This window comes from Giraffa tippelskirchi, chromosome 1 (genome assembly GCF_054371585.1).
Source record: "Giraffa tippelskirchi isolate mGirTip1 chromosome 1, T2T-mGirTip1v1.2.pri, whole genome shotgun sequence".
Classification (NCBI taxonomy): Eukaryota; Metazoa; Chordata; class Mammalia; order Artiodactyla; family Giraffidae; genus Giraffa; species Giraffa tippelskirchi.
The window spans coordinates 44,817,027-44,844,565 of NC_137275.1; the positions used below are offsets into that span (position 1 = coordinate 44,817,027).

Genomic DNA, 27,539 nt, shown 5'->3' on the forward strand with positions numbered 1-27,539 from the left:
TCTGTGAGAAATGTGTATTCATCCGACCTGAATGAGCTCAGAAGTCAGCTTTCAGGGATGAAGGTGGTAAAGAGTTGGAAGTGTTTGGCACATAGCTGCTGGTTCAGTTCAGTCGCTCAGTAGTGTCCGACTCTTTGCAACCCTGTGAGTCGCAGCACGCCAAGCCTCCCTGTCCATCACCAACTCCCGGAGTCTACCCAAACCCATGTTCATCGAGTCGGTGATGCCATCCTACCATCTCATCCTCTGTCGTCTCCTTCTCCTCCCGCCCCCAATCCTACCCAGCATCAGGGTCTTTTCCAATGAGTTGACTCTTTGCATGAGGTGGCCAAAGTATTGGAGTTTCAGCTTCAACATCAGTCCTTCCAATGAACACCAAGGACTGATCTCCTTTAGGATGGACTGGTTGGATCTCCTTGCAGTCCAAGGGACTCTCAAGAGTCTTCCTCAACACCACAATTCAAAAGCATCAATTCTTCGGCACTCAGCTTTCTTCACCGTCCAACTCTCACATCCGTACATGACTACTGGAAAAACCATAGCCTTGACTAGACGGACCTTTGCTGGCAAAGTAATGTCTCTGCTTCTTAATATGCTGTCTAGGTTGGTCATAACTTTCCTTCCAAGGAGTAAGCGTCTTTTAATTTCATGGCTGCAATCACCATCTGCAGTGATTTTGGAGCCCCCCAAAATAAAGTCTGGCACTGTTTCCACTGTTTCCCCATCTATTTCCCATGAAGTGATGGAACCAGATGCCATGATCTTAGTTTTTTGAATGTTGAGCTTTAAGCCAACTTTTTCACTCTCCTCTTTCACTTTCATCAAGAGGCTCTTTAGTTCTTCTTTGCTTTCTGCCATAAGGGTGGTGTCGTCTGCATATCCGAGGTTATTGATATTTCTCCCAGCAATCTTGATTCCAGCTTGTGTTTCTTCCAGCCCAGTGTTTCTTATGATGTACTCTGCTGCTGCTGCTGAGTTGCTTCAGTCGTGTCTGACTCTGTGCGACCCCATAGACGGCAGCCCACCAGGCTCCCCATCCCTGGGATTCTCCAGGCAAGAACACTGGAGTGGGTTGCCATTTCCTTCTCCAATGCATGAAAGTGAAAAGTGAAAGTGAAATCGCTCAGTCGTGTCCGACTCTTGCGACTCCATGGACTGCAGCCTACCAGGCTCCTCCGTCCATGGGATTTTCCAGGCAAGAGTATTAGAGTGGGGTGCCATTGCCTTCTCCAGATGTACTCTGCACACAAGTTAAATAAGCAGGGTGACAATATATAGCCTTGACGTACTCCTTTTCCTATTTGGAACCAGTCTGTTGTTCCATGTCCAGTTCTAACTGCTCTATCTCCCACTTTTAAGGATGCTCGTGATTACGTGGCGCCCAACTGGATGGTCCAGGACAATCCCTCTATTTTTGGTCAGCTGATTAGAAAATCAATCCTTTTGCAATCTAGATTTCCCTCTGCCATGTAAGGTGATGTCATCACAAGTTCTGGGAATGAGGACATGGGCATCTTTGGGAGACCATTACCCTGCCCATAATATACGTAAAAGTATAAACAGGATGGTAAAATAAGCCCCACATACCCACGCTCAGCTTCAACAGCAGAGTTTTAACCCACCCCCCACCTCCCACTTCTCCCCACTAGATTATTTGAAGCAAGTCTTAGAAGTCTCTTCATTTATAAATGTTTCAGAATAGACAGTTGTTTAAAGTAGTTTAGCTGTGAAGAGAAGGTGAGAAAGGATGGGGACTGGGGAGATGTGGGAAGATGTGTGTATGTATTTTCACATGAGAGACATGTAGGCATATTCAGTTCATCAGGGTAGGATCTAATAGTGCAGGAGAAACTGACCTTGGACAAGAGTGAGATCTCTGTCATTGACAGGGAGGCATGTAGGTTTGAAGGTTTGGGAGTGTGTAATTAAGAAAGTTCCTCTCTGCTGGTTTTATTTTGTTATTTTTGCTGTTGAGTAGGAGGCCAGTGAGGGGGCAAAGGAGTGTAAGAGTTTTGAGGAGCTTGGAGAAGCCTGGAAATAGTCACTGTGGAGTGGAGAATGAGTGTTAGAGAAACACTGTTGGAATGTGGGCATGTTGAGAGCTGCCTGAATTTGGTGAGTTCAGTTGAGTGCAGTCAGCTTGGGATGTGACTTCTCCCCCTAGTGTTGCTCATCTGTCCGGGTTCAGAGAAGGTGGATAGTTTGGTCCCCTCTGGCTTGACGTTTTGACAAGTAGTGTAAGCAAAGGATGGGTAGGGGGGTGTGTATGAGAGCCATTGAAATCATGATCCATGGACTCTAAGCTGGATGAGAAAGGAGAGGAGTGAGGGGTTCCAATGAGTCTCTATGTGGCTGTAATGGGATGAGCCTGCAGGCAGAGCCCAGCCTGCCTGGGTTTAGGGTGGTGACCAGATCCAGGCTGTGTCTTTGGGAGTGGGTAGCTGGAGTGGAGTGGAATAAAAGGCAGCTGCAAAAGAGGACACCAACCCTGCGAGAGCAGGTGTGGGAAGGTGCCGCCACGTGGATCCTGAAACCACCCAGCATGATGGCAGGAGATGGGGTGTCAAGGCAGGTCGCCGGGGGATGGGGGCTTCGGCAAGATGAGGAGAAAGGAAGGGGTTTGTACAGTGCTGGGAGGCATGGGCTGCAGAGGGCAGATTTTAAAAAATTATGTATTTATTTCCACAGGCTTTCTCTAGTCGCAGCAAGCAGGGGATAGTCTCTAGTTGCGGTGCATGGGCTTCTCATTGCGGTGGCTTCTCGTTGCAGAGCACGGGTTCTGGGACATGCTGGCTTCAGTAGTTGCAGCATGTGGGCTCAGTAGTTGTGGCACATGGGCTCTCGGGTGCACGGACTCAGTAGTTGCAGGGACAGGCTTAGTTGCTCCATGGCATGTGAGATCTTCCTAGATCAGAGATTGAACTCATGTCCCCTCCATTAGGCAGGCAGATTCTTAGCCAGTGGGCCACCAGGGAAGTCTGAGGGCAGCTGTTGGCAACCCACTCCAGTGTTCTTGCCTGGAGAATCCCAGGGACGGCGGAGCCTGGTGGGCTGCCGTCTATGGGGTCGCACAGAGTCGGACACGACTGAAGCGACTTAGCAGCAGCAGTTCTGACCAAAGGGTGACATTGCAGTGATCTGGAAGCAGCCCAGGGTATCAGATCTCCCTCTTGACCCTTCCAGACCTCCCGCGAGAGGATGAGCAGGCCTGACCTGAGATGTGGCCAGAAAGTGTGGATCTCAGGTTTCATGAAGACCCTGTTAGCTCCCTTCCCTCTTCCTGAGCTGTGCTGTGGGTGCCTCCTCCCCTGCTGCCTCTTGTCCAGGGTATCCGCTCAAGCACCGCCGCCGCCCCCCCGCGCCCGCCACCCCAGTCACTGTACTCAGCCTGAGTCACAACTAGCACTGCCCCCCTCTACCCCCACCAGCTCCCTCTTCGGTGGGAAAGTATTAAGATAGATAGAAAAAAGCAGACTCCATTCAAGAATTCCCAAATAGCAGAAGTCATGGATTGAATAAATGGCTGCCTCATAAAGAAAGATTTAATGAGATCTGTCTCCATGCGCTCTACTTTTATATCTGACATTCCCCCTGGGCACTAAGCCATATATCCTAACGTTGCTTCAAGAATGGCCATGGGTATATTTAATACACATTATTTACATCGATTTATGATTGAGATGTAGCTTTATTGGAAAATATTAGTGATTTTTTTCAGTACCATGAAATCCTGCTTTAATGAAGTATTATTTTAAGAATTCAGCCTGTATGTGGAGTCACATCATTGTGAAGGCGACGAACCGCTCCCTACCCCCCAACCGGACCCCCCCACCATTAAAAGATAGTGAAACTGTTGTGCACACAAATGGCCACTGAATGTAAAGTCTCCGCTGACGCTGACGGGTAAAGGACTTTAGATTGGCGGAACAGTATAATGGACTTAGAAGACAAGTGGAAACAAAGGATATTATGATAAGGGGATGGAATGTACTATTTCTGCTGAGGTTCTGTTTGCTCAGAATTGAGTTGTTCTGCATTTAATGTTTGCTTGTTGACACGTGACCATCTTGACAGGTTCTTAGCCTGCCTTTTGGCCATTTCTTTCTGTGATGGGAGATTCTAATTATACGAATCCAGAATAAGTAGCAGCAGCAGATTTATTTTTTATAAAGCCCAACAGTCTCTTTTTAAAATGCCTGTCTTCCAGCTCTTTGAGAGTCTGTGAGCTGTAGGTCTTCTGTGATAGCCTGAGGATTTGAGGAGCATAGAATGATGTAGAGCCGTAGATAACCGTGGGGCCTGGTCCTCCCCACCCCCAGATTTCTCACCTGGTTGGACTGAACTTTGATCACTTTTCCTAATCCCAGTATCCAGGCCTTGGGGGAAAATGATCATCAGTGAGGTATTGCCAGTGACCCCTTGGCCCTTAGCAGGGCTCAGGAAATGGTTTTATTCAGTAGGATTTCTCTGCATAGTATTTGGTTAAGACTGTGAAGTCCCAAGTCTGACTCCAGGGTTCAAGTCTAAGCTCTGCCACTTATTGACTGTGGTTCTTGGACAGATTCTTAACCATTCGAAGCCTTAAGTTCCTAACTCTTAAATGGGGATTATAATAGTAAGTACTTACTTGATGCTGAAGCTCCAGTACGTTGGCCACCTGATGTGAAGAGCTGACTCATTGGATCCTGGGAAGACCTGATGCTGGGAAAGACTGAAGGCAGGAGGAGAAGGGGGCGGCAGAGGATGAGATGATTGGATAGCATCACTGACTCAATGGACATGAGTTTGAGCCAACTACAGGAGATAGTGAAGGAGCCTTGTATGCTGCAGTCTATGGGGTTGCAAAGAGTTGGACACGACTGAGCGACTGAACAACAGCAATTTACCTGATAGGAATGTTGTGAGAATAAATAGTGTAGTTCCTGGCACACAGTGGGAGTATCCAGTAACTTATTATCCTCATGTTGGAGTGTTGAACTTGAGCATGCATGGCTTACGATTTGATACACTTGAGAACAGTTAGGTTTTAAATTCTATGTCTCATTATTTACAGTAGCCCTTGGACATTTCGCTTTCTCAATAAGGCCTTCCCTGACCACCCTATTTAAAGTTGTGACTATCCTTCACTCCTCCCCACTCCATGCCTTCCCCTCCTCCCCCTACTCCCTGGAGTCCCTACCCTCATTTCAAGCTTTGTTTTTCTCCGCTGCACTTACCACATTCTGATGTACTGTTCAGTATACTTGCTTTTTCTTTCAGACTGTCTTTGTCCACTGTTCTGTTGTCAGAGCCTAGAATAGTGCCTGGCATGTGGTGGGTGCACAGTAGATAAATCTTTATCAGAAAAACACCATTGACTTTGAACTTGGTGGTACGATTCTATACACCACCGAGTAATATAAAAGCTACTCCAGATGTCTGAGCTTAGAACATTTTATTTGGAAGTTCTGAGTGGTAGTTTGCTCGGTACCTGTCCTAAACCTCCTTTCCTAATGGAAGGTCACTGAAGCCGGGTAGAACAGGTTTGAGGGACGATGAAGTTGAGTGAGGAGAGGAACAGGCTGACCTCATTACCTCATCTACGGTTTTCTTCTGACACCTGTTTCCAGCGTGACCATCTCCAGACTCCGTGGCCACCAGGGGAGATGCTGGTCTCAATAGCCGGCTCTCTCAAGAATCCTTTTGCTTTCTTGTCTGTTTTACACGCAACAGAACTTTTGCTGTTTTTCTCTTTTAGGGCACCAATGCCTCTGCTCTGGAAAAAGACATTGGTCCAGAGCAGTTTCCGATCAATGAACACTACTTCGGATTGGTCAATGTAAGTATTTTGAAACGTACGGTCTTAATCAGGTGTTTTAGCATTCTTGAAGCAATGTCACTGCCATTTTCATCATTACCAAGTTTTCAATAATTGTTCATACTCCTTGGTTACCGTAGGTGGCAAATACCAGAGTGGGGGATATTTAGTCCAATTTTTGGAAGTATGAGTTGCCCCAGAAGAGAAGGTTTAATTAGTGCATTATTAGGTCAGATTCTCATTTTTTCCCCTGTGCTTTAAAAGATTTCCTTTGCACACTAACTTTCAGAGAGATATTAATTAGCCTTTGTAGCAAAATCTGCTTTTGTGTATCCTCCCTTTACCATCTGAATGGGCTCGTCAGATGGTATGCATCAGCTCAACCAGAGTGTTGAAAGGGTTACCAGCTCATCACCAGTGGTTGCTTTGTGGCATAATTTGGTATTTGAAGCATGGGTAGGAAGTGGGGGGAGACTAGGGCCAGTTTATCTCTAAATCCCTTGGCCTCATTTCACTTGTGCTCAGCAATGGTCCCCTTGTGTATAGCCAGACTTGTCAGGCACTGTGTGCTGGATAATAAGTTCATGATGGCCAGGTAGTAGGGCAGTATCATCCACCACCCTCATGAGCTTTCTTCCCCAGCTGATCCTTTCTCTCTGGGGTGGGGGATTTAAATAACATCAGCTGTTACTTCAGAAGCACCAGGTTTTCTGGAAGAACTGCTCTGAGCATGGTCTGTCAGAACTCAGGTGTCATAGGTCATAATTTCTACTGAGAGTGTTCGGAGTGAATGCTGCTTGTGGAATAACAGAGTGGACATTGTCTCTGAAGTAGTACAGACCTGTTCCAGAGTCTACCTGTGCTGTTCCCTAGCTGTGTGATCTTGGGCACGTCACTTGCCCTCTCTGAGCTTCCATTTCCCCCTCTGTGAAATGGATCACAGTGGTTTCTACACCTTGGCTTATAGTGAAGGATCCATGAGAGCTCCTATTGAAGGTCCTGACGTGAGGCTGAGGCACACAGTGACACTCGGTAAATGTTAGTTCCTTTTCTTTCCCAGGAGTTGTTCACTGGTCCAGGGACCAAGTGTTACTAAAGGGTGTCTGGCTAAAGGTGAGATACTGAGTAAAGAAAAGAATGGAAGGAGGAGGCTAAAGTACTGGAATATAGGGCACTGTGTTGATGGAATACTGACATCTAATTTTAATGCAGCTTTTTAGGCATTGTGCAAATGCCTCTTGCTTAAGCTCTATGAGGATAGTTATTCAAGTTGAGGGACTTCTACCTTGGCCAGGGAAAAGACAGATGCAGACTATGGAGGAATAAAGAACTAAAGCCATCTGCTAGTCTGTGGAAGCGTGAGATCTAAACCTGTTAATAGTTTTATACATGTTCACTTCGAATGGTAGTTCATGAAAGTTACAGCTTCTCTTTAAGAACGGGTTTGTCTCATCATGTAATTGTGTCAAAGTATATTAAAATGTATAAAAATAGGAAGTGTTCTATCTTAGCGTACGAAGAAATGTCACATTAAGGATGGCCGTGCATCTGCCACGCTCTTGGGCAGATGACACACAAGCCAACAACCAGGCTTGAGAAGATGTTCATGTTCTATTTTAATCTTACATAGTGTTTTCTAATCTGCTATTAATCTTCTAATTGCCTTAGATGGTTTTCCTCTTTATTTTAGCACATATGAAAAATTCTAGAATGAACTTCTCAGCTATGTGTTCTCCCATAGAATTGGTTATCCAGTCAGTTGAAAACCAGTGAGACTATGACTTTTTGCCTCTTAAATCATAACCGTGGCTTTTGAGAAGCACAAAATGTTACTCTGTGGGTCCTACTATGATGGCAGGAGACCAGGACCTATGTGGTATTGTATTGAGACAGTGGCTACTTCAGCAGAAACAAGATTGCTCTGGAGAAAGTGAGGCAATTGGTCTGAAGCCTGTGGCAGGAGTGCCAGACCCTTGAAAGAGAGAAACTTAAAACAAGTCCCCACTCAGTTAAGGCTGTTTCAGCTGAGCAAGTGGTCCCTAGTAGCTGGGTTTCTTTCTGATTGGGGTTTTTATTTTCCCTGTCATAGGAGTTTTGATGTTTTGCAATGTGACGTCTTTTGTTTCGCCAGCTGCTTTTCTAAGTCTCCATACCATGTTGATTTTTTTTTTTCTTCTTCACTCTCTCTTTTAAGCACCAGAAAGTCTCATTAGATTTTTAAAAATCAAGATTGAGTGCTCCTTATCATTTTATAGAGACTTTTATAGCCTAGAGAGCTCTCCAGCTTGTGTATACTAACTAGCGTTCATTTTCCTGGTGATCAGATAGTCACTGGTGTTCTGCATGGCTTACTGGTCTATCACGGCATGCAGACCGTGATACAGGGGATCTGGGCCAGTTCACACGAGGGTGGCCCCTTCCTCTCCTCACCGGTCCAGAGAACCCTGATTTAAATCGCCCCTCTTGTCCTTTGGCAGTTTGGAAACACATGCTACTGTAACTCCGTTCTTCAGGCCCTGTACTTCTGCCGGCCGTTCCGGGAGAATGTGCTGGCGTACAAGGCCCAGCAAAAAAAGAAAGAGAACTTGTTGACATGCCTGGCAGACCTTTTCCACAGCATTGCCACGCAGAAGAAGAAGGTCGGCGTGATCCCACCAAAGAAGTTCATTTCGAGGCTGAGAAAAGAAAATGGTGAGTAGCATGGAGACGAATGTGTTTCAGATCTGAGATAAGGAGAATCAACAGGTCTGTGTAACCTCAAAATGAATCCCCCCCCTTTTTTTTAAATGGGAAAATAGTATGGCCAGCTACTCAAATATCAGTTTTTAAATAAAAGATATTTCTTCTTTTCCATCCAGTATATAAAGCAAAATTGAATAAAAAAAATAAACTTAAAAATTCTGATTGGAACTTCCCTAGTGGTTCAGTGGTTAAGACGCCACACTTCCAATGCAGGGGGTGTGGGTTCAATCTCTGGTTGTCAGGTAACTAAGATCCCACATGGCACACGGCAAAAAAAAAAATGTAATTTATCATTCCAAAATGGAATGATCTTTTTATTTGCTCCACATTTGGAGGACTTTTTTCTGGGTAGGATCATTATAAGAGGAAAAATTGCCCAAGGCAGGACACTGACTAGAATAAATAGGTTGATGTAATAATTGAATAAAACAGTACTGTCTTATAAACTTGTCATAAGTGATTAAACTAAATGCACATTATCTAATTAGAGCCTCTGCTGTTTTAAAAATAATACCTCTGATTTTTGTATGCCTAAAAGAGTTGAAGGATATCAAATTGATATTTTTCTATAATAAAAATGTCCTGCTGTCACTTGATTTTCTTCCTTTTTTTTTCCTCTATCTGGTTTTTTGGGGAAACGTGGTGGTAGAGACTAGGTTATTCCAGAAGTTTTGCATGGGTAAATTTTATGACTATAGAAATATTTGATATGGCAACTTGGGTTTAGCCTAGATTTCAGCCATATTACAACAGACTTGCACAGTTAATCAGATGTTTGTTTTATAAAGTCTCATTTAATTTGATTGCTGTCTTTTGAAGTTGTTATAGTTTATACAGACCAGAATAAAAATAATCTGAGAAGGAAGCAGAACCCTCCCAAGTCTCCCTTGTGAACATGATTAATAATGAAGTTTCACAGCTGCATTCATCTCTTGATTGTTTGTCCTTATGGCAGGGAGCAGCAACAGGCTGCTGGAATCTTCTGTATTTGGTTTCAGAATGCTATCAGATAGATACATTCTCGTATATATCCCTCGTCTCCCTTATGTGTTTCATTTAAGCTTCTTCCAGGCTGGTCCAGAGTTTAATATGATCTTTGGGAAAGAGACCCCATCACTCTGGATAGATTACAAAGTGAATAATTGATCATTGGTGGTCATATTATATTAAATATTGATATTTTATCAGGGAGCTTGTGAAGTATTTCCTGTTCTTTTTCTTTTCTTTTTTTGTAGAGCAAATACAAATGTTTGTAGCTTTATATATATATGATGACTTTACAGAGGGAGATTGGGAAAATTTAGTTCTCAGTGGTAAAAAGTAGAAGTGAACTAAAAATTTTTTAAAAAACTTATCCATTGAAGTTGCAAGATAGAGGTGAATATATCCCATACATGTCCACTCCTTCGATATAAAAATTGAAACGTGGTTTGTAAAATTAAGCATTTCCTGTGCTTTTCAAGAGCCAGAGACTGAAATAACAACCCTCTCCTTTCCAGATCTCTTTGATAACTACATGCAGCAGGATGCCCACGAATTTTTGAATTATTTGCTAAACACTATTGCGGACATCCTGCAGGAAGAGAAGAAACAGGAGAAGCAAAATGGAAAATTAAAAAATGGCAACATGAATGAACCTACAGAGAATAATAAACCAGAACTCACCTGGGTCCATGAGATTTTTCAGGGAACGCTCACCAATGAAACTCGATGCTTGAACTGTGAAACTGTAAGCATCACGAGGGCTTTCATGTAATTTGCTTGTGCATATTTGTGCATGAGCTATGTTGTGCGTGAGCGCAGTGTGGCATCGTAGCACCTAGCAGTTGTCTTCCTTGTATACAGACTGTTCTGTTTATATGTATGAGCCTCAGGTGCAAACTTCGGAAGCATGTCTCCATCTAAGATGTCTCAGCCGGTGGAAGTAGAGTGATGAGGGAAAAATCTCAAAAACTTAGATTGCTATGCAGTATGGGCTAATTTGAGGGTCTGAAGATTGAACTATTGAACTGGACCTCTACCAGTTATCTTGAAAAGATTTGGGCCATGAGGAGGTCATGTGTGACTTAGAACAGACCATTTCCCTGGCATAAAGGGAATCAGCTGTGCTATGGTGAACTTGAACTCAGAAGACAGGCCTAACTTCTGATTCTCCAGCAGTTAGCTGGGTGTCTGGGATGAATCTGACAGCGCTATTGCAGGGCCTGGGTGAGTCTGGCACATGGTAGGCACTTGGTGTTGAATTTGAAGACATTTTCCAGAGGGTGATTCAAGAGGTCACGTTGGCTTCGTATATTTGATTTAACTCTATGAGTGGCCTCATGATGTGGTAGATAAATGCCCAACTCTAGGGCCAGGCTGCCAAGTTTGTATGTAGGCTGCCAAGTTTGGAGCTGTGGGCCCTTATGCAAATTATCCAACCTCTCTGACCTCACTCTCCTCATCTGTAAATTGGAGGTGATGAGAGTGCTTAACTCCTAGGGTTGCTGGTTGTTAGTTTAGTCACTAAGTCGTGTCCAACTCTTGTGACCCCATGAACTGTAGCCCACCAGGCACCTCTGTCCATAGGATTTTCCAGGCAAGAATACTAGAGTAGGTTGCCATTTCCTTTTCCAGGGGATCGTCCCAACCCTGGAATCGAACCTGGGTCTCCTGCACTGCAGGCAGATTGTTTACCAACTGAACTACCAGGGAAGCCCCAGGGTTGCTAGGAGGATTAAATGAGTTAACTCTTGGAAAGCACTTAAAAACTATGCTTGGCACATACCAACCAAGTATGCAGTAAAAGTCAGCTTTTATTATTTATTATTATAACTACTAACAATATGGAGAGTATGAGCTCATTTGGGGTCTCAAAGTTTAACACTATGAAAAATTCTGAAGGATTGTGCATTTCTAGGGGAGACAGTGATTTTCATCAGATCCTGCAAGGGGACTAGCACCCGGAAATGGTTAAGAAATGTGACCTTAAGTGGGAGGGTTTTTGTTTTTTGGCAGTGTTCTATCCTTTTAAACAAGTTTTGAAGCGTTCTGATATGTTCATTGTAGAAATAATTAGAAAACATAGCTAAGCAAAAAGAGATTAAAATTTACCAGTAATCTCCACTAGAGATGATAAATTTGTAACATTTTCTAAAAATTGTGATCACATTAGCCCAGAGATAACCACTTAAACATTTTAACATTTTGAAATATATCCTGCCAAAACATTTTCTACACATATTTATCTATCTAGAGATCTCTCCTCCCTCCCTTTCTCCTTCTGTTCCTTTATATTTTATATTCTATTAAAATTCAATGGACTATAGAAGTAGAGAGAATGTGTAATAAATCCATTTGTGTATTACTTGGAGTCAGTGATTGTTAGCACTGACGTGTCTTGATCATCTTTCCTGTCATATCCCCCTTCACTTAACCGGTCTGTTTTTAAGGAAATCCCAGGTAACATCATTTCTTATTTCTTCATTACTTTGCTATAAATCTCTGAAAGATAATAAAAGGTAAGAAAAAAAATTTTTTTTAAAAAACATTAGTACAGTACCATTATCACAGCTAAAAATGATTCCTTTAGATCATTATTCACTCAGCGTTCAAGTTTCTCTGAGTATGTCTTTTTTTTTTATTTTTTAACAGCTAGTTAATTCAAATCAGGATCCAAACATGATCCACACATGGTCCATATTTTCTTTGGGAGAGTTTGTATACATTTTGAATGTTTGGTAGAACTCAGAATTTGCATCCTTAAAATGTATAGTTCAGTTTGCCTTGTTTTTGATCTCTCTATGAATGAAATCATACAATATGTGTTCTTTTGCATCCTGTTTTTTTTCCTCACTAACCCTTGTGAGATTTATTTCTGTTGTTACATGATGCTTTAGTTCATTCATTCTCATTGTCCTATGTCAATATTTATACAACTCTTATTATTTTTATGATACAAGCTATTTATTTGAGATTTACTTCTTAATATTTGCTTTCTATTGAATTAATTATTGCCTGAATATATCACAATTCATGAATCCATTTTACTGCTGACGGATATTTAGTTGTTTTCAATTTGGGGCAACTATGAACAATGAACATTCTAACATATAATTTAGTATACATAAATTTAGTTTTCTTTAGGATATATACATAGAAGTAAATTTGGGAGGTTATTAGGTGTGCTTATCATTAAACTCATTAGAAAATACCAAATTCCCACCTGGTGTATGAGCATTCTCATTTCTCCACATTCTTGTCTATACCCACTATTCTCAGATATCTTCACTTTGGTAATATAGTGGCTGTATAGAGAAGTATTCTTTTATTCAATAAATACCTCTTTTTCTTTTTCACATGTACTAAGTAAAGGTATAGACACTCAGGATGCAGTGAGACCTTTGCCTTTCTGGAAGTTTGAGCATGAAAGATAGACATAACAAAATGAATAATTAGTTTTGTAATTATGATTGCAAAATTCTGTGAAGGAGGACAGAGTAGTCTGTGAGCTTATGATACAGGAACCAGAACAATGGGTCATCACATCTCTTCATTTAGCCAGGTAACCTTCCCCAGATTGTACAGCTGGTCTAATCCTTTTGGTTATCTTTGAAATGAACACCGTTACTAAATCTATCTTGTGATTCTCTGCATGGATTTTCAGAAAGGCTCAGATAATAGGCTCAGTCACATTTGTGATTTCTTTTTTTGTCTAAGAACAGGTCAGTTGATCCCAACAAATACAAATGTTGCACCCCTAGATAACTGTATTGCAGAAGCTGTTACTGAGCCTGTTAGTTCATGGAGGGTTACTGTGGATCAGAAAAGCCTGTGCCCAAAGATTCCTCCAAAACTTTTGGATCATACCATAGTGTTTGTTTCAGTGGGATTCCAACCATGTATACTTCATTTGCAGAAAACAATGAGAGTGTGTCTTTGTGGAGGATGGTGCATTATGAAAAACCTGCATCTTTTTCCCCCCACCACAATTTTATTTTTTTAATTTATTTTTTTAAATGGAGGATAATTGCTTTACAGTGTTGGTTCCTGCCCTACAATAATGTGAATCAGTCATAATTTTATATATATATTTGAGCCTCCCTTCCCTCTCCCATCCCACCCCTCTACATCATAGAGCACCAGACTGGGCTCCCTGTGTTATATAGCAATGTTTAGATTTGTGCAAGAGTTGTTTTTTTTTTCCCTCTGGAATTACTTGGATAATCACCTCCATTTTCTTAAGAGACTTTAACTGGTTGGGATCCTAGGAGTCACCTAATCCTTTCTCGCCCTGTGCCCAAGTCCCTCCAGTGACGTCCTGGCCAGTTGGTCACTAGCATCTGCTGGATTCTGTCCAGTGATAGGGAACCCAATCTCCCCAGGCGACGCCTTCCATTTTTAGAAAGCTCTGATTGTTAGAAAGCCCTCTACTTTCTAAGAAAATACATAGTCTGTAGCCTTTTTCACTGTTGTTATTGTAGAATGTTGAGAACTTAGTGTAAAAGAAGACCTTAAGTTAAAGTTTTCCTTCACAGGATGAGAAATACAGGGTCCCATTTGAGTGCTATCCTCTGCCCAGGGCAAGCAGCCTTTTCAGAGTGCTTCTGGCAGAATTGCCAAGGCCCTTAGTGAGTGCTCACAGTGGGATTAAACTGCACTGGATCTGGAGCAGCAAATTGGCCCCCGGGGAAGCCTCGCTGTTTGGGCGGCCTCAGCTGATAGTTCCTCCAATTGTGCAAAAACCTTTTGTGCCAGTCTTCATGCTTTCAGACAACAATGATTTTTATCTTTTTCTGGGCCTCATCATTTGTAAATGTTGCCTGGGTTTGCAGTGCAAATGTCAAGGGAAAGGTTTATGGAGAACAGCCGGTTTTCATTCTGCAATAGAATTGGGGAGACAATTTTAAGGGGCTCATCTTGTGCTGAATTTTCCAGATGACCTTGGCCAAGGTACTTTAGAACTGAGGCATGGGATTTTCCAGTCTAGCCTCAGCACTCCCTTGGTTGTCCTCTGCTTGGATCACAAGATTTGCTGCACCAGTCGGAGCTTAATTTTGTTGTTGTTGTTGTTAATTTCCCCCCCTTTCTGTTTAATCCAAGTTTTTGCTTTGCAAATCTGTGGTTTTCATAGCTTCTCAGTGGCTTTAACGCATTTATATCTGTTGCTAAAGCCAAAAGTTTGTCTGAAGAGCTGCTTTATTAAGTACCAATTGTAGGCTCCTTCTTGCTTTGTTTGCCAAGGTTAAAATTGATTCAGTAGAGCTTCTGAGCCCTGTACAGAGGGGAATGGGCACATGGTCGCTGAGTAATGGTTCTGAGTTCCCGGGATTCAGGGGGGCTGTCGTTGCCACTTTTCCTGAGCCCACCTTCTTGGCATCGCCTCTAAGCCAGTTTTCAGTTCCTGGCTGAACAGCGTGGAGCTGCCACCTGGTCACCTTTACTGCTAAGCCTAGCAAAGGCTGCTGGGAATTTAGAAGCACATTTGAATAGGATTTTAATTACTCAGGAACTTAGCAAAGCTCCTGATTTTTTATGTATGTCCTGTATATTAATTTGTTCTATTAATTTGTAATTAAAAAGAAGAGCAAGTAGGATCTCTCCCACTCTTTTAAAATTAGTTTCTGAGGAAGTCCATGCCCAGAATCAGGAGGGAGGAAAGGAGAATAAGATGTAGCCTGTACCTGCTGAGAGTATTGGGAGTCTTAGCGGTATATATGTTTCCTTGGAGACAAGCTGTGTTTTCACTTAGACCAGAATGAGATTCTTCTGTGTGGGAAGAAAATGGTTTTATTTTCTGGCAGTTTCCTGGGAAGAGAGAAGAGGGGGAAAAAATTGCTTGATCACTCACTGCTTTTGACTATGTCAGTCTGAGGAGACAGGGAGAGTGAGAGAGAAAAATCCACATGGAAGAGTTAGTGCCATGTTTTGCCGTCCCTGGCGTAGCTGACCCACCTGAGCAGTGCTTGCTCACTCTTAATTCTAGAAGCAGTTTGCACTGGGAATTGAGAAAGTTACAGTAACTTTCTCCAGTCCTTTAATTAGGTTTGTACCTTTCTTCCCTCTCCCTAGAATAATTAAGTAGAGGAAAAGATTTGCATCTAAAGGGAGACAGTGTTTCTTTGTTTTTATCACCCTTTAAGTACAAGAACTTTAGTAGAACTATCTAAATTATGTATGAATTCAGTTGGCTAGAATCCTTTTATTATCTCTCAAAGAAGGGCCATTTGAGTTTTTAAAAGGTTTTACTGATTAAAAAAATATAATACCCATGAATTATGTTTTTAAAAATCAGGCACAAGAATATATAAACAGTAAATCATCCATAATTCTGCCACCCAGATGCCACTGTTGGCATTTAGATATCTTTTCATTTGTTCAGTCTTTTGTTCAGTTATGTATTCATTTATTTAGTGAATATTAATATTAATCTATTAAATAATGGAAATTATTTTATGTACTAGAGATACAGCAGTTAAAGCAAACAGAAAAGACAGTCCCTGCTCTTTTATTTACTAACATACACATTTAAAGCTATACTTTTTCCTTTTAGCACTGTTTTAGGTGCATCTCTCAAATCCTGATATGTTTTCTTTGTCACTAGCTCAAAATATTTTCTAATTTCTCTTGTGTCTTTTTTTTCTTTGACCCATGTATTGCTTAGAAGTATGTTGTTTAATTTTCAAATATTTAGTATGTTCCCAAGTCTCTTAATGTTTTCCAATTTCATTATGTTTTGGTTAAGGAATATATTCTATATGATTTCAGTCTTTTAAAATTTATTGTAACATGTTTTGGATCCTAACACAGTGTCTGTCTTGATAAATGTACTTGAAAACAGGGTGTCTCAACCTTAGAACTGCTAACCGTTCAGATCCGATGTTTCTTTATTGTGGGGTACTGCTCTGAGCACGGTTAGCTGCATCCCTGGCTTCTACCTACTGGATGCCAGTAGCATCCCCAAAGATGTGACAATAAAGATGTCTCTAGACATGGCCAAATCCCCCTAAAGGCAAAGTTTCCCTTGTTAAGAACCATTGAGTCGAAAATAATTTGTATTTTGTAGTGGTTGGGTATAGTATTCTATAATTATCCATAGGTCATGATGATTGGTAGAGTTATTCAGATTGTCTGTGTTTTCCTTATCTTCCCTCCCAACCCTGGTTGTATGTCATTTGTTGAGAAAAGAATGTTAAAATATCTGACCATAATGTGGGATTGTCTTATTTCTCCCCCTAATCCTGTCAGTTTTTGCTTCAGGAAGGTTTTTTTACTTTTTAAAAACAACTTTGTTGAGGTACAGTTTATGTACCATAAAATTTATCCGTTCAGTGCAAAATATATATATATATTTTTGGTGATTTGCTGGATTGTGCAACTATGACCATAATCCAGTTTTAAAACATTTCCATCACATCAATAAGATCCTTTGCATTGGGCAGCATCAAGAATGGGAATGTGATGTCATCTTGTGGGATTATATCAACTTCTGTCTTTAGATATTTACCTTTTTTGAACATTTCATATAATTAGAATCATGCAGCCTGTGGTCTTTTGTGTCTGATTTCTTTCACTTACATAACATTTTTGTAGTCCATTTGTGTTATAGTATGTGGTTCATTCTTTTTTTTCTTGGTGAAGTGTTCCAGCTTCATATATTTTTGAGTCTTTGCTACAAGGAACTAGGGCTTCCCTAGGAGCTCAGCTGGTAAAGAATCCACCTGCAATGCAGGACACCCCGGTTTGATTCCTGGGTCAGGAAGATCCCCTGGAGAAGGCATAAGCTACTCACTCCAGTATTCTTAGGCTTCCCTGGTGGCTCAGCTGGTAAAGAATCTACAATGTGGGAGACCTGGGTTTGATCCCTGAGTTGGGAAGATTCCCTGGAAAAGGGAACGGCTACCAACTCCAGTATTCTGGCTTGGAGAACTCCAAGGAGTGTGTAGTCCTTGGGGTTGCAAAGACTCGGACACGACTGAGTGACTTTCACTTTAACACTTCTACCAGGGACTTCCGTATTTTTTATTATGTTTTCTAGTAAATTGACCCAATTATTAGGAAATAGCTTTTTTACTTATAATTTTGTCTAAAATTTGTTTTCTTATATTAAATAGCCCACTATACATGCATGTTAACTCTTTACATAGTATATCTTTTCCATTCATTTATTTTTAGCTTATCTATTTCTTTATATTTAAAGTATAGCTCTTGTGGACAGTATATAACTGGTCTTGCTTTTAAAAAAAAGTCCAACTTAAAACTTTCACTTGAAAAAAGTGTTTAATTATGAACATGGTTGGGTTGGATGCTCCATTTTATTATTTTCTATTTTTCCTCCTGAACTCTAATCCTCCTTCTCTGATTTTTTTTTCTTTCCCCTTTTTGGATTATTTGTGCATGTATATATATGTATTATATTTAATAATTCCATTTTAATTTTTCTCTTAGCATATCTTTGGAGAGTCTAGTATACGCTTCACAGTCCACTTAAAGTTATTAGGTTGGTGCAAATGTAATTGCAGTTTCGGACCATGAATTTTAAATCATTATAACTAGGCTCAAACATATCTTTGTTAATCAAAATAGCCATTGCAATCAACACATTTTTGCCAGTGAGAAATAAGTTTGTTTATTCCTTTGGCATAAAAATCCGTGCGTTGGGATTTGATGAACTCTTGGAAAGCATTTTCTGCCTCCTGCTGGTTGTGGAAGTGCCTTCCCTGCAAATGTGGTGGAGATGCTTGCTTGAAGAAGTGGTAGTTGATTGGCAAGAAGTCAGGTGAATATGGCGGGTGAGGCAAACCTTTGTAGCCCAGTTTGTTCAACTTTTGGCTTGTTGGTTGTGCGATGTGCAGTCAGGCATTGTCGTGGAGAAGGATTGGGCCCTTCCTGTTGACCAGTGCTGGTTGCAGGTGCTGCAGTTGTCAGGGCATCTCATCAATTTGCTGAGCATACATCTCAGATGTAATGGTTTCTCTGGGATTCAGAAAGCTGTAGTGGATCAGACAGTCAGCAGACCCATCAAACAGTGACCATGACCTTTTTTTTGTGCAAATTTGGCTTTGGGAAGTGCTTTGGAGCTTCTTCTCAGTCCAGCCTCTGAGCTGGTCATCGCCGGTTATTGTATAAAATCCACTTTTCGTCCAGTGTCACAATCCAATCAAGAAATGGTTCCTTGTAGTTGCATAGAATAAGAAAAGATGACACTTGAAAACGACGATTTTTTTTTTGATTTGCAGTCATCTCATGAGGCATTCAGGGCTTCCCTGGTGGCTGAGATGGTAAAGAATCAGCTGCAGTGCAGGAGACCCAGGTTCGATTTGTGGGTCAGGAAGATCCCCTGGAGGAGGGAATGACAACCCACTCCACTATTCTTGCCTGGAGAATCCCATGGACAGAGGAGCCTGGCAGGCTACAGTCCATGGGGTCACAAAGAGTCAGGTACGACTGAGTGACTAACACATGAAACATTCACCTATCAAGCTTTATCATCTTTCCAATTTGCTTCAAATGCCGAACAACCATAGAATTGATCAATGTTGAGTACTTTGGCAACTTCTGTAATTGTAAGAGGATCAGCTTCGATGATGTCTCTGTTTGTCATTGTCAACTTCAGTGGCTGGTCACTGCACTGCTTATCTTCAAGGCTCTCGTCTCCTTTGCAAAACTTCTTGAACCACCACTGCACTGTATGCCCGTTAGCTGTTCCTGGACCGAACGTGTTGTTGATGTTGGAAGTTAATCTCTGCTGCTTTATGACTCAAATTTTGAACTCAAATAAGAAAATCACTTGAATTTGCTTTTTGTCTAACGTCATTTCCCTAGTCTAAAATAAATATAAAATGAACAGCAAGTAATAAATCATTAGCAAAAAACATAAAGTGAGAAATGTGTTTTAAAATGATGTATAACATAGCCACATTTATTTAAAATGTATTCCAATATCAGATGGCAAATTTCAACAATGCACAACCACAATTACTTTTGCACCAACCTAATACTAATGTTACATTTCTCATAAAACATAGTTAACTGCTATGTAGGTGCCTATTCCTTCCACCCCAACCTTCCTTGTCTTTTATGCTGAAATTATATGTATTACATTTACACATATTATAACCCCCACAAGACAATATCACAGTTCCCATTTTCGATGCTTTTCATTTTTTCTTGAGTATCTGGATTTCCATCTGGTAACTTTTCCTTTTGGCTTAAAGAATTTCCTTTTATCCTTTCTTGTGGTGTTCATTTTTTTGTCTTCATTCTTGAAGGATATATTTATCAGATACAGGAATGCTGTTCTGATAGTTTTTCCTTTAGCACACTAAAGAAGTTCTGTGTCTTCTGGCCCTTGAATTTTTGATAAGAGACCAGCTTCCAGTGGAATCATTCTCTGGTAATGTGTCATTTTTTGAAAAAAAAAAAAAATTGTTTATTGTGGGATCTCCGTTCCCCAACCAGGATTTGAACCCGGGCCATGGTCATGAAAGCCCGGAATTCGAATCATTAGATCACCAGGGAACTCCCTGTAATGTGTCATTTCTCTCTAGATGTTTTTAAGATTTGCTTTTTCACCTTTGGCTTTCAACAGTTTGACCTTGGCTGGCCTTCTTTGTATTTATCCTGCTTGATTTTTGTTGAGTATCTTCAATCTATAAATGTATGTCTTTCACTGAATTTAGGGAATATTCAGCCATTATTTTTCAAATAGTTTTTCTGCCCTATTCTCTCTCCTTTTCTGGGACTCCTGTTAGTTTATGATATTTTCTAACAGGTTTATTGAGGATCAATTTTTATTTCAATCTTTTTTCTTCCTTTACTCTTCTCATTGGATAATTTCCATTGTTCTATCTTCAAATCCACTGATCTCTCTCCAGATCTCTGTTAAGTCCAACAGTGTATTAATTTTTTAGTTCTGGAATTTCCACTTGATTCTTTTTGTTTGTTTGTTTCTATTTCTCTGCTGTCTTATGTTTTGGTTCACTGTTAATATATTATATTTCACTTTATTGAAGATAGTTATAATAGCTTCTTTAGAATCATTGTTTGTTACTTCCAACATCGGGGGCATCCCAGGATTGGTCTCAGTTATTTCCTTTTATTTAAGAATATCTTTCATTTTCCTGATTCTTTCACATATTGTAAGTTTGGGTCATATCTTAGGACACTGAGAATGTGAAGTTTGAGAGTCTCTGGGTTCTGTTTTTCTTCAATGAGTTTCTTTAGTTTTAGCAGGTAGTTATGTTGGTTGGACTCAAACTTCAGACTCTGTTTCTTAGGCAGCAGCTTGACTCTTGGGTTAGCCCTCTTGTCACCAGCCGGGTTGCTGTGAGTGTACTCTGCATGAGCGTGGCTCAGGGGTCAGCCAGAGATGTGGGCAGACAGAGTTGGGAATGCCTTCTCAGATTTTTTCCCTTCCCAGTGGACATGGTTTCCGAGGTCGGATTTTCTGACTCCTAAACCAGAAAGATTGCATTTTCCCTCCATGAATCCTCAGCTAAAGGCTGTGAAACCATGAATTCATTCTTTGCAGCTCTTCCTTCTCCACATGTGGACCGCCCATCTGCCTCTCTTTGTCTCTTCTCCATTGCTTTATCTGAGTTCATAGTTTTCTGGAGGAGTGCTAGAAGACAGGATCTTAGTCATTACTGAAGCCAGTCTTTCAAACTTTCATTTTAGTAAGGGGGAAACTGACAATAAATGAATAAAAATAAAAAGTATATACAGACATACCTTGGAGGTATTGCAAGTATGGTTCCAGACCACTACAATAAACTGAATATTACAAAGAGGCAAGTCACACAAATTTTTTGGTTTCCCAGTGCATGTGAAAGTTATTTTTACACTATATTGTAGTCTTTTAAGTATACAATAGCATTGCATTTAAAAATATATATATACCTTAATTAAAAAATACTTAAATCTAAAAAATGATAATCATCATTTGAACCTTCAGTAAGCCATAGTAGTAACATCAAAGATCACTGATTACAGATCACCATAAGACATAATAATAATGAAAAAATTTTAAATGTTGCAAAAATGACCAAAATGTGACACGGAGACATGAAGTGAGCAAATGCTGTTACCGATAGACTTGCTTGACACACAGTTGCCACAAATCTTCAAATTATAAAAAACACACTATCTGCCAAGTGCAATGAAAGGACAAATGCCTGTCAGGTTAAGTAGTTCTGTTGGTTATTTGTTGCTTTGTTACAGACTTGCCCAAAACTCTGAGGCTTAAATCAACTCTGATTTTTTTTCACTATAATTCTGCAACCTTGGGTTGGTTGGTAGGGAGTTGCCTGATCCAGCTGGCCTTGCCTGAACCTGTGCGTCTGCATCTCAGCTGTCTCACACATGTATCCCCAGGCTGGTGGGGGTTGAGCTGTAGTCTGGGCTTGGCCAGGACACCTTAGTGAGAACCACTCTCCTCTGTGGGCTCTCATCTTCTTCAGGGGAGCAGTCACTGGGCCAGCCTGGGTTACCTTTCTCATGGTGATGGTGGAAGTGCAGGAGGGGAGTCCCATATTTCATGTAATATTATGCCCACAACATAGTAACCCATTCCCAACTTTTTGACCATTTTAGGCCATTTAAAATATTTTGCCCCTCCTGGATTTGTTGAATACTGACTTCTTAAAGCACTTTACATGTATTAGTTTATTTCATTCTCATAACAACCTTACGAAATAGATACTCTTACTGCTCCCACTTTACAGATGAGGAAACTGAGGTACAGAGCAGCCTAAAGTCATCCACTGTAAGTAGCAGAGACAGGATATGGAGCTGGGCAACTGCCAGTACCCATTCTTTGGTGTGCTAACAAAAGTATGAAGGATTGTGTCCACATCTCTGAATGTTGGAGTACTGGCTCCTAGGATAGTCGTTAAATTTATAGGCATATTATTTTTGTTTGCTGTCAGGTGACTGGGCATCTTAAAGTTGCTGCTGGGCTAGTTTGTCCCTCCTACTCCAAGACGGTCAAATGCTAGGCTAGCTGGTGAACTTCCTTAAGTACAGACCCAGAAGTGGTGTGGTGTTAGCTGTGCAGGCTGAGAAACCATCGGGACTGATGATCAACTCAGCCAGCACACGAGACATAAGAGATATGGGTTCAGTCCCTGGGTCGGGAAGATCCTCTGGAGGAAGGCATGGCCACCCACTCCAGTAATTCTTGCCTGGAAAATCCCACGGACAGAGGAGCCTGGCAGATTACAGTCCATGGGATCACAAAGAGTCGGACATGACTGAAGTGACTTAGCAAGCAAAGCAGCCCAAGCTCCAGGACTGGGTGGTACCCCAGACAGCAGTGGGTGTTCTGCATGATGCCCCTCGCTGGGCCAGAGGACAGCTGTGTGTGCAGGTAGGGTGACCCTCCGGCCCATAGCACTTTCAGCTCCCCGGCCCCACATGCAGTTTGAATGACGAGGCACCAGAGGAAGGGAGTGATTTCAGGGCACTGGCAGGAAGTGCAGACAGCTTAATGGAGGGCAGTCATCCGAGCAGTAGGTTTATAAGGCTCTTGTCATTTTTCTATTGCGATTGTTAACCATTCTGCCAGGCTGAGCTGTAAGGATACCTGTCTGATGCTTCTTGCTTTGAAACAGTGGGGGAAATGACAAGAAGAGAAATCTGGTTGAGTTATAATTGTGAAAAGCCTGAGTCAAAGCTGGATACAGGTAAGGTTAAACTAAGAGTTTAGAGTTTTCTCTTGTTTGGGATTGTTTTCAAGGTTAACCGGTTGCCAGTGAATATACAAAGTCACACCTGTCTTTAACTGCAGTTACGGGTTTTGGTTCCCTGTAAGTATTCAAAATTATACCTGCTTGTCTATTATGTACTTTATACCTAATATTTTTTCCTTTTTTTGCTTCAGGTTAGCAGCAAAGATGAAGATTTTCTTGACCTTTCTGTTGATGTGGAGCAGAACACATCTATTACCCACTGTCTAAGGTAACCTCATGAATTCTGACTGTGGTCTGAGTTTTTGATGAGGCTAGTAAGTCATGGGGGAAAATTTCCTGTATTTCTTCAGGAGATAATCTTCCTTTCTGTTAAACCAATGTAATCCTATTATTTTCTATTTCTTCTTTCCCGGGAGAGATTAGAAATAAGTATATGTTGTCAAGAGAAGAGTCCTGCTGAGGAGCGAGGGGATCAAGTGGAAGTCATTAGTCATTAAGTTTAAAAATAAGGTTTTAATCTTCAGTACAGATGTGTGCTTTGGGCCCTCATCTGCCTCTCCACACACACAGACACACCCAGTCACAGTCACATAATTGAGTTGAAAAATGCTACGGATGCCTACCATTCCTTTCTTTTTCTAAGCTAATCTAGTCTTTGATTTTAAAAATTATGCACTTTTGAACTGAGAACCGATGACGGCGTTGCCTTTTTCTCCATCTTGCAGCATTGTGTAGAGTTCATTCATGAAAGAAGGCTTCCTCGTAATTAGGGTTGAGGGGAGGTAAGGTTCCCTGAGTGTAAGAGTAACACACACCCATGGTTCCTGCAGATACTGTGTTTTGACTTGTGGTTGAAAGCGTGCTCAGAGTTGATTTGTTGTTGTTGTTCAGTTGCTAAGTTGTGTCTGATTCTTTGTGACCCCATAGACTGCAGCACGTCTGGCTTCCCTGTCCTTCAGCTGTCTCCCATAGTTTGTTCAAATTATGTCCTTGAGTCTGTGATGCTGTATAATCATCTCATCCTCTGTTGCCCTCTTCTCCTGCCCTCAATCTTTGCCAGCATCAGGGTCTTTTCCAATGAGTCTGTCTACTCTTTGCATCAGGTGGCCAGAGTATTAGAGCTTCAGCATCAGTCATTCCAATGACTATCCATGGTTGATTTCCTCTAGGATTGACTGGTTTGATCTCCTTGCAGTCCAAAGGACTCTCAAGCATCTTCCCAACACCACAATTGACGCCGAAAGCATCAATTCTTCGGCACTCAGCCTTCTTTATGGTCCAACTCTTAACATCGTATATGACTACTGGAAAAACCATAGCTTTGACTATACGGACCTTTGTTGGCAAAGCGATGTCTCTGCTTTTTAATACTCTGTGGAGACACAATTCACTCTCCTGTCCTCACTACTTTCTCCTCCTTTTAACTTATAATTAGCCCTGCTCTTTTGGACCCTCTGGGTCAAGGGTCAGCATCAAGTATGAATCTCATGACGCTTACAGTCTAGTGGGAATCCACGGACAGGAATCAGTGCTTTGAAGGACATTGGTGCCTGGCAGTGGGGGTGCCAAGGCAGACCAGGTGATCTGGGTGGCCCTTCCCATTGCTTAGAATGCCTCATCAGCTCAGGGCACTGTTTTTTTTTTTTTTTTTTTTTTTTTTTAAATTTATTCTATTTAAGTATATTTACAGTGTGGTGTTAATCCCTGCTGTACCACAGGGTGATTCAGTTATACATATATATGCATTCTTTTTTGATTTGTCACAGGACTTTGAATATAGTTCCCTGTGTTGTATAGTAGGAACTTGTTGTTCATCCATTCTGTATATAATGCTTTGCATCTGCTAACCCCAGACTCCCAATCCTCCACCCCCTGCCCACACCCCCCAGCAACCACATGTCTGTTATTCTCTATGTCTGTGAGTCTGTTTCATAGATAAGTTCATTTGTGTCACATTTTAGATTCCACACACAAGTGATACCATATGGTATTTGTCTTTCTCTTTCAAGCCCTGTTGATCTTTATCAGTGGGCATTGTGTGACAGAATTGTTCTATCAGGAGTTCAGGTTACTCAGAACTCTTAAGATTAAAGGGACTTGCTGTGGCTGTCAACTATTAGAAAGTCATTTTTCATGGCAGAGGTACTAACTCCAACCCGGCAGAATGTCCCGGTGCATCTGGGTGTCATATATTCTGTAAGCTGGGGACTGGTTACTCTCTAATTCCCAGGAGGCTGAGCCTTCCCCGTCCCCACCAAATTACCTCAGCACCTCCTACTGTCTGGCATTTCATCCCTTGTCTCCAGATGCCTTGGGTCCAGGTGTCCAGGACACATTTATGGTCTCTGTTCGCAAAGCATTTTGCAAGCCAGGATAGCTTTTTTTTTTTCCCCTTCTGATTGGTTCTGTTTTTCACATGGGCTCTTAATATTCCTGTGAAAAGAAGCCAGTTTTGATTTCCTCAGGGTTTTGTGATCACAAGGAGTTGAAAAAGCTATAAAGTTATGCCAGAGCTGGTCATAGGTGAGGGAATAGAAGAAAGGGTATCACCTGCCCATTCTCCTTGGAGAAGGGGAGCTAGGAGGCTAACTGCTTCCCCTGCTTTCTAAGAAATTCCTGGGCTGTTCAGGAAGGCAGATGGCAGTGGCTGTAGCTTTGAGACCAGCTAAGAATTTCAACCATTGGGAAGCCTTGTTATAGACAAATGTAACCCAGAACTAAGTCCCCTCACTTTTTTTTTTTCTGGACGAAATATATACATTGGCAATGCATACCTGATGCAGGCAGGCTAGAGACATTTGGAGGCCTTAAAGCTGGGATGGGTAGGTACGAATAGCCTCAGAATACATTTTAAACAACATCAGATTCTCATTGTCCAGGCTGATATTCCTGACGGGCCTGCCCCTTTCCCTTAGTACATCATCCTGAAAATAGACGTTGGCTGATTTACCTGGACCTGCCTTCATCAATGCCTAAGAGCTCACTTCCCCAACAGAGGGAAGCCTGCCAGGTGTTGCTGTTCACCACTGAGAGTTCTGGGGTAGGGTGGCAGCTTTCCAGCCTCTCCCAGAGGAACAAAGTGCAGGAGAGAGTTCCAGGGAATAAATGATGCCAGCAGATCCGTTAGCTTTTTCTATTTGAGACAAAAGAGAAGGAATGATGATGATCTTTTTTGGCTCCTTTCATGGTTTAATGTGGTTTGCATTCTTGAGGATTTGTTCTTCAAACTAGAATTATGAGTTTTCTTCTTTAACCTCATGCCTGCATATCTCTTCTGATGGGATATCCTTATCATTTATTTTGATATTGAGAAAAGTTAAAAATCAAGCAAAAATTGTAGGATTTAAATGTAAGATCTCTGCCACCTTCTTCCAGAAGGGCTTTAGGTGATCAATTACAGTGTTTTCAATGAACTTTTGTCCCAGAGAAATGATGATATAAATAGTGGTTAATTCGGGAAACAGGTTTAGAGAAGCCATTAAAGCCATATTGTAGCTGAGCTATACTTCTAACATTTCACATCTCAGCCCTGTGTCTTAGGCAGGCAGAGCGAGCCATCTGCATCATAGGAGGATACTGAGAAATTTCTTTTTCTTTTGATAAGTTCAGGGATGGCCTCAGGCAAAAACTTAAAATACATGTTTATCTTACCCCCCAGTCCTTTTGGGTGTTTTTTTGTCTTTCACTTCAGGGCCTTAGTCCCTCCCTGTGGCTCCTGCACAGAAACGTACCTTTCTCCTCAAAGTGCTCCATGCTCTGACACCACTCTCCTCTTCCTCTGTCCTCTTCTCATTAAAAATGCCCATTCTCCCAGGGCCAGGGAGGTCAGCCTTTTTTAGTTCTCCCAAAGCTCTATTTTAAAATTACTCTTCCTTTTTAAAAAATGTCTTTTCATTTTGGAAACTTCTCTGTGCCAAGTTCATATGCATCTCTATCACAAATCTATTGCCCTATGCTTACCTGTCAGTTTCTTTGTTTATCTGGCTTATGTCTTAGTTTTGGCTATTTCTCATATATGATATTTGCTAATATCTGACACATCTTTCTTGTGGATTTCTTTTTTTTAACCTTCTTTAACACTTGAGTCAGTAGTTCTCAAACTTGGGTGCATATCAGAATCACCGGGGGAAGTTGGTAAAATTGGAGGCCTAGGTGATATTTAACTTCTGTGATCCTGGTCATCTACTATTCCTTAATTTTCCAGGTGGTTTTGATACCGCCAGAGTTTGAGAACCGGTGCCCTAGATCTTTGCTACTCAAACAGGGGTCTGCGGGCTAGTGCTGTTGACATTACCTGGGATCTCATTAGTAGGGCAGAATCTCTGGTCTCC

At 41.4% G+C, this 27,539-nt stretch overlaps 1 protein-coding gene across 4 annotated transcripts in view; it reads left to right on the forward strand.

The window, feature by feature from the left end:
• Nucleotides 1-27,539, forward strand: part of USP46 (ubiquitin specific peptidase 46) — a 63,287-nt gene that overhangs the window by 21,483 nt on the left and 14,265 nt on the right. For 2 of the 4 annotated variants that reach the window (XR_014060970.1, XM_081516694.1), the window contains exons 2-5: nt 5,738-5,818; nt 8,275-8,488; nt 10,039-10,268; nt 23,400-23,476. Coding sequence is in view for 2 of the 4 variants with exons in the window: in XM_081516694.1 (XP_081372820.1) it covers nt 5,738-5,818; nt 8,275-8,488; nt 10,039-10,268; nt 23,400-23,476 (602 nt within the window). In the remaining 2 variants the exon portion in view is untranslated. The remainder of the gene's footprint in view (nt 1-5,737; nt 5,819-8,274; nt 8,489-10,038; nt 10,269-23,399; nt 23,477-27,539) is intronic. The other 2 variants (XR_014060983.1, XM_081516839.1) reach the window with 1 other exon arrangement.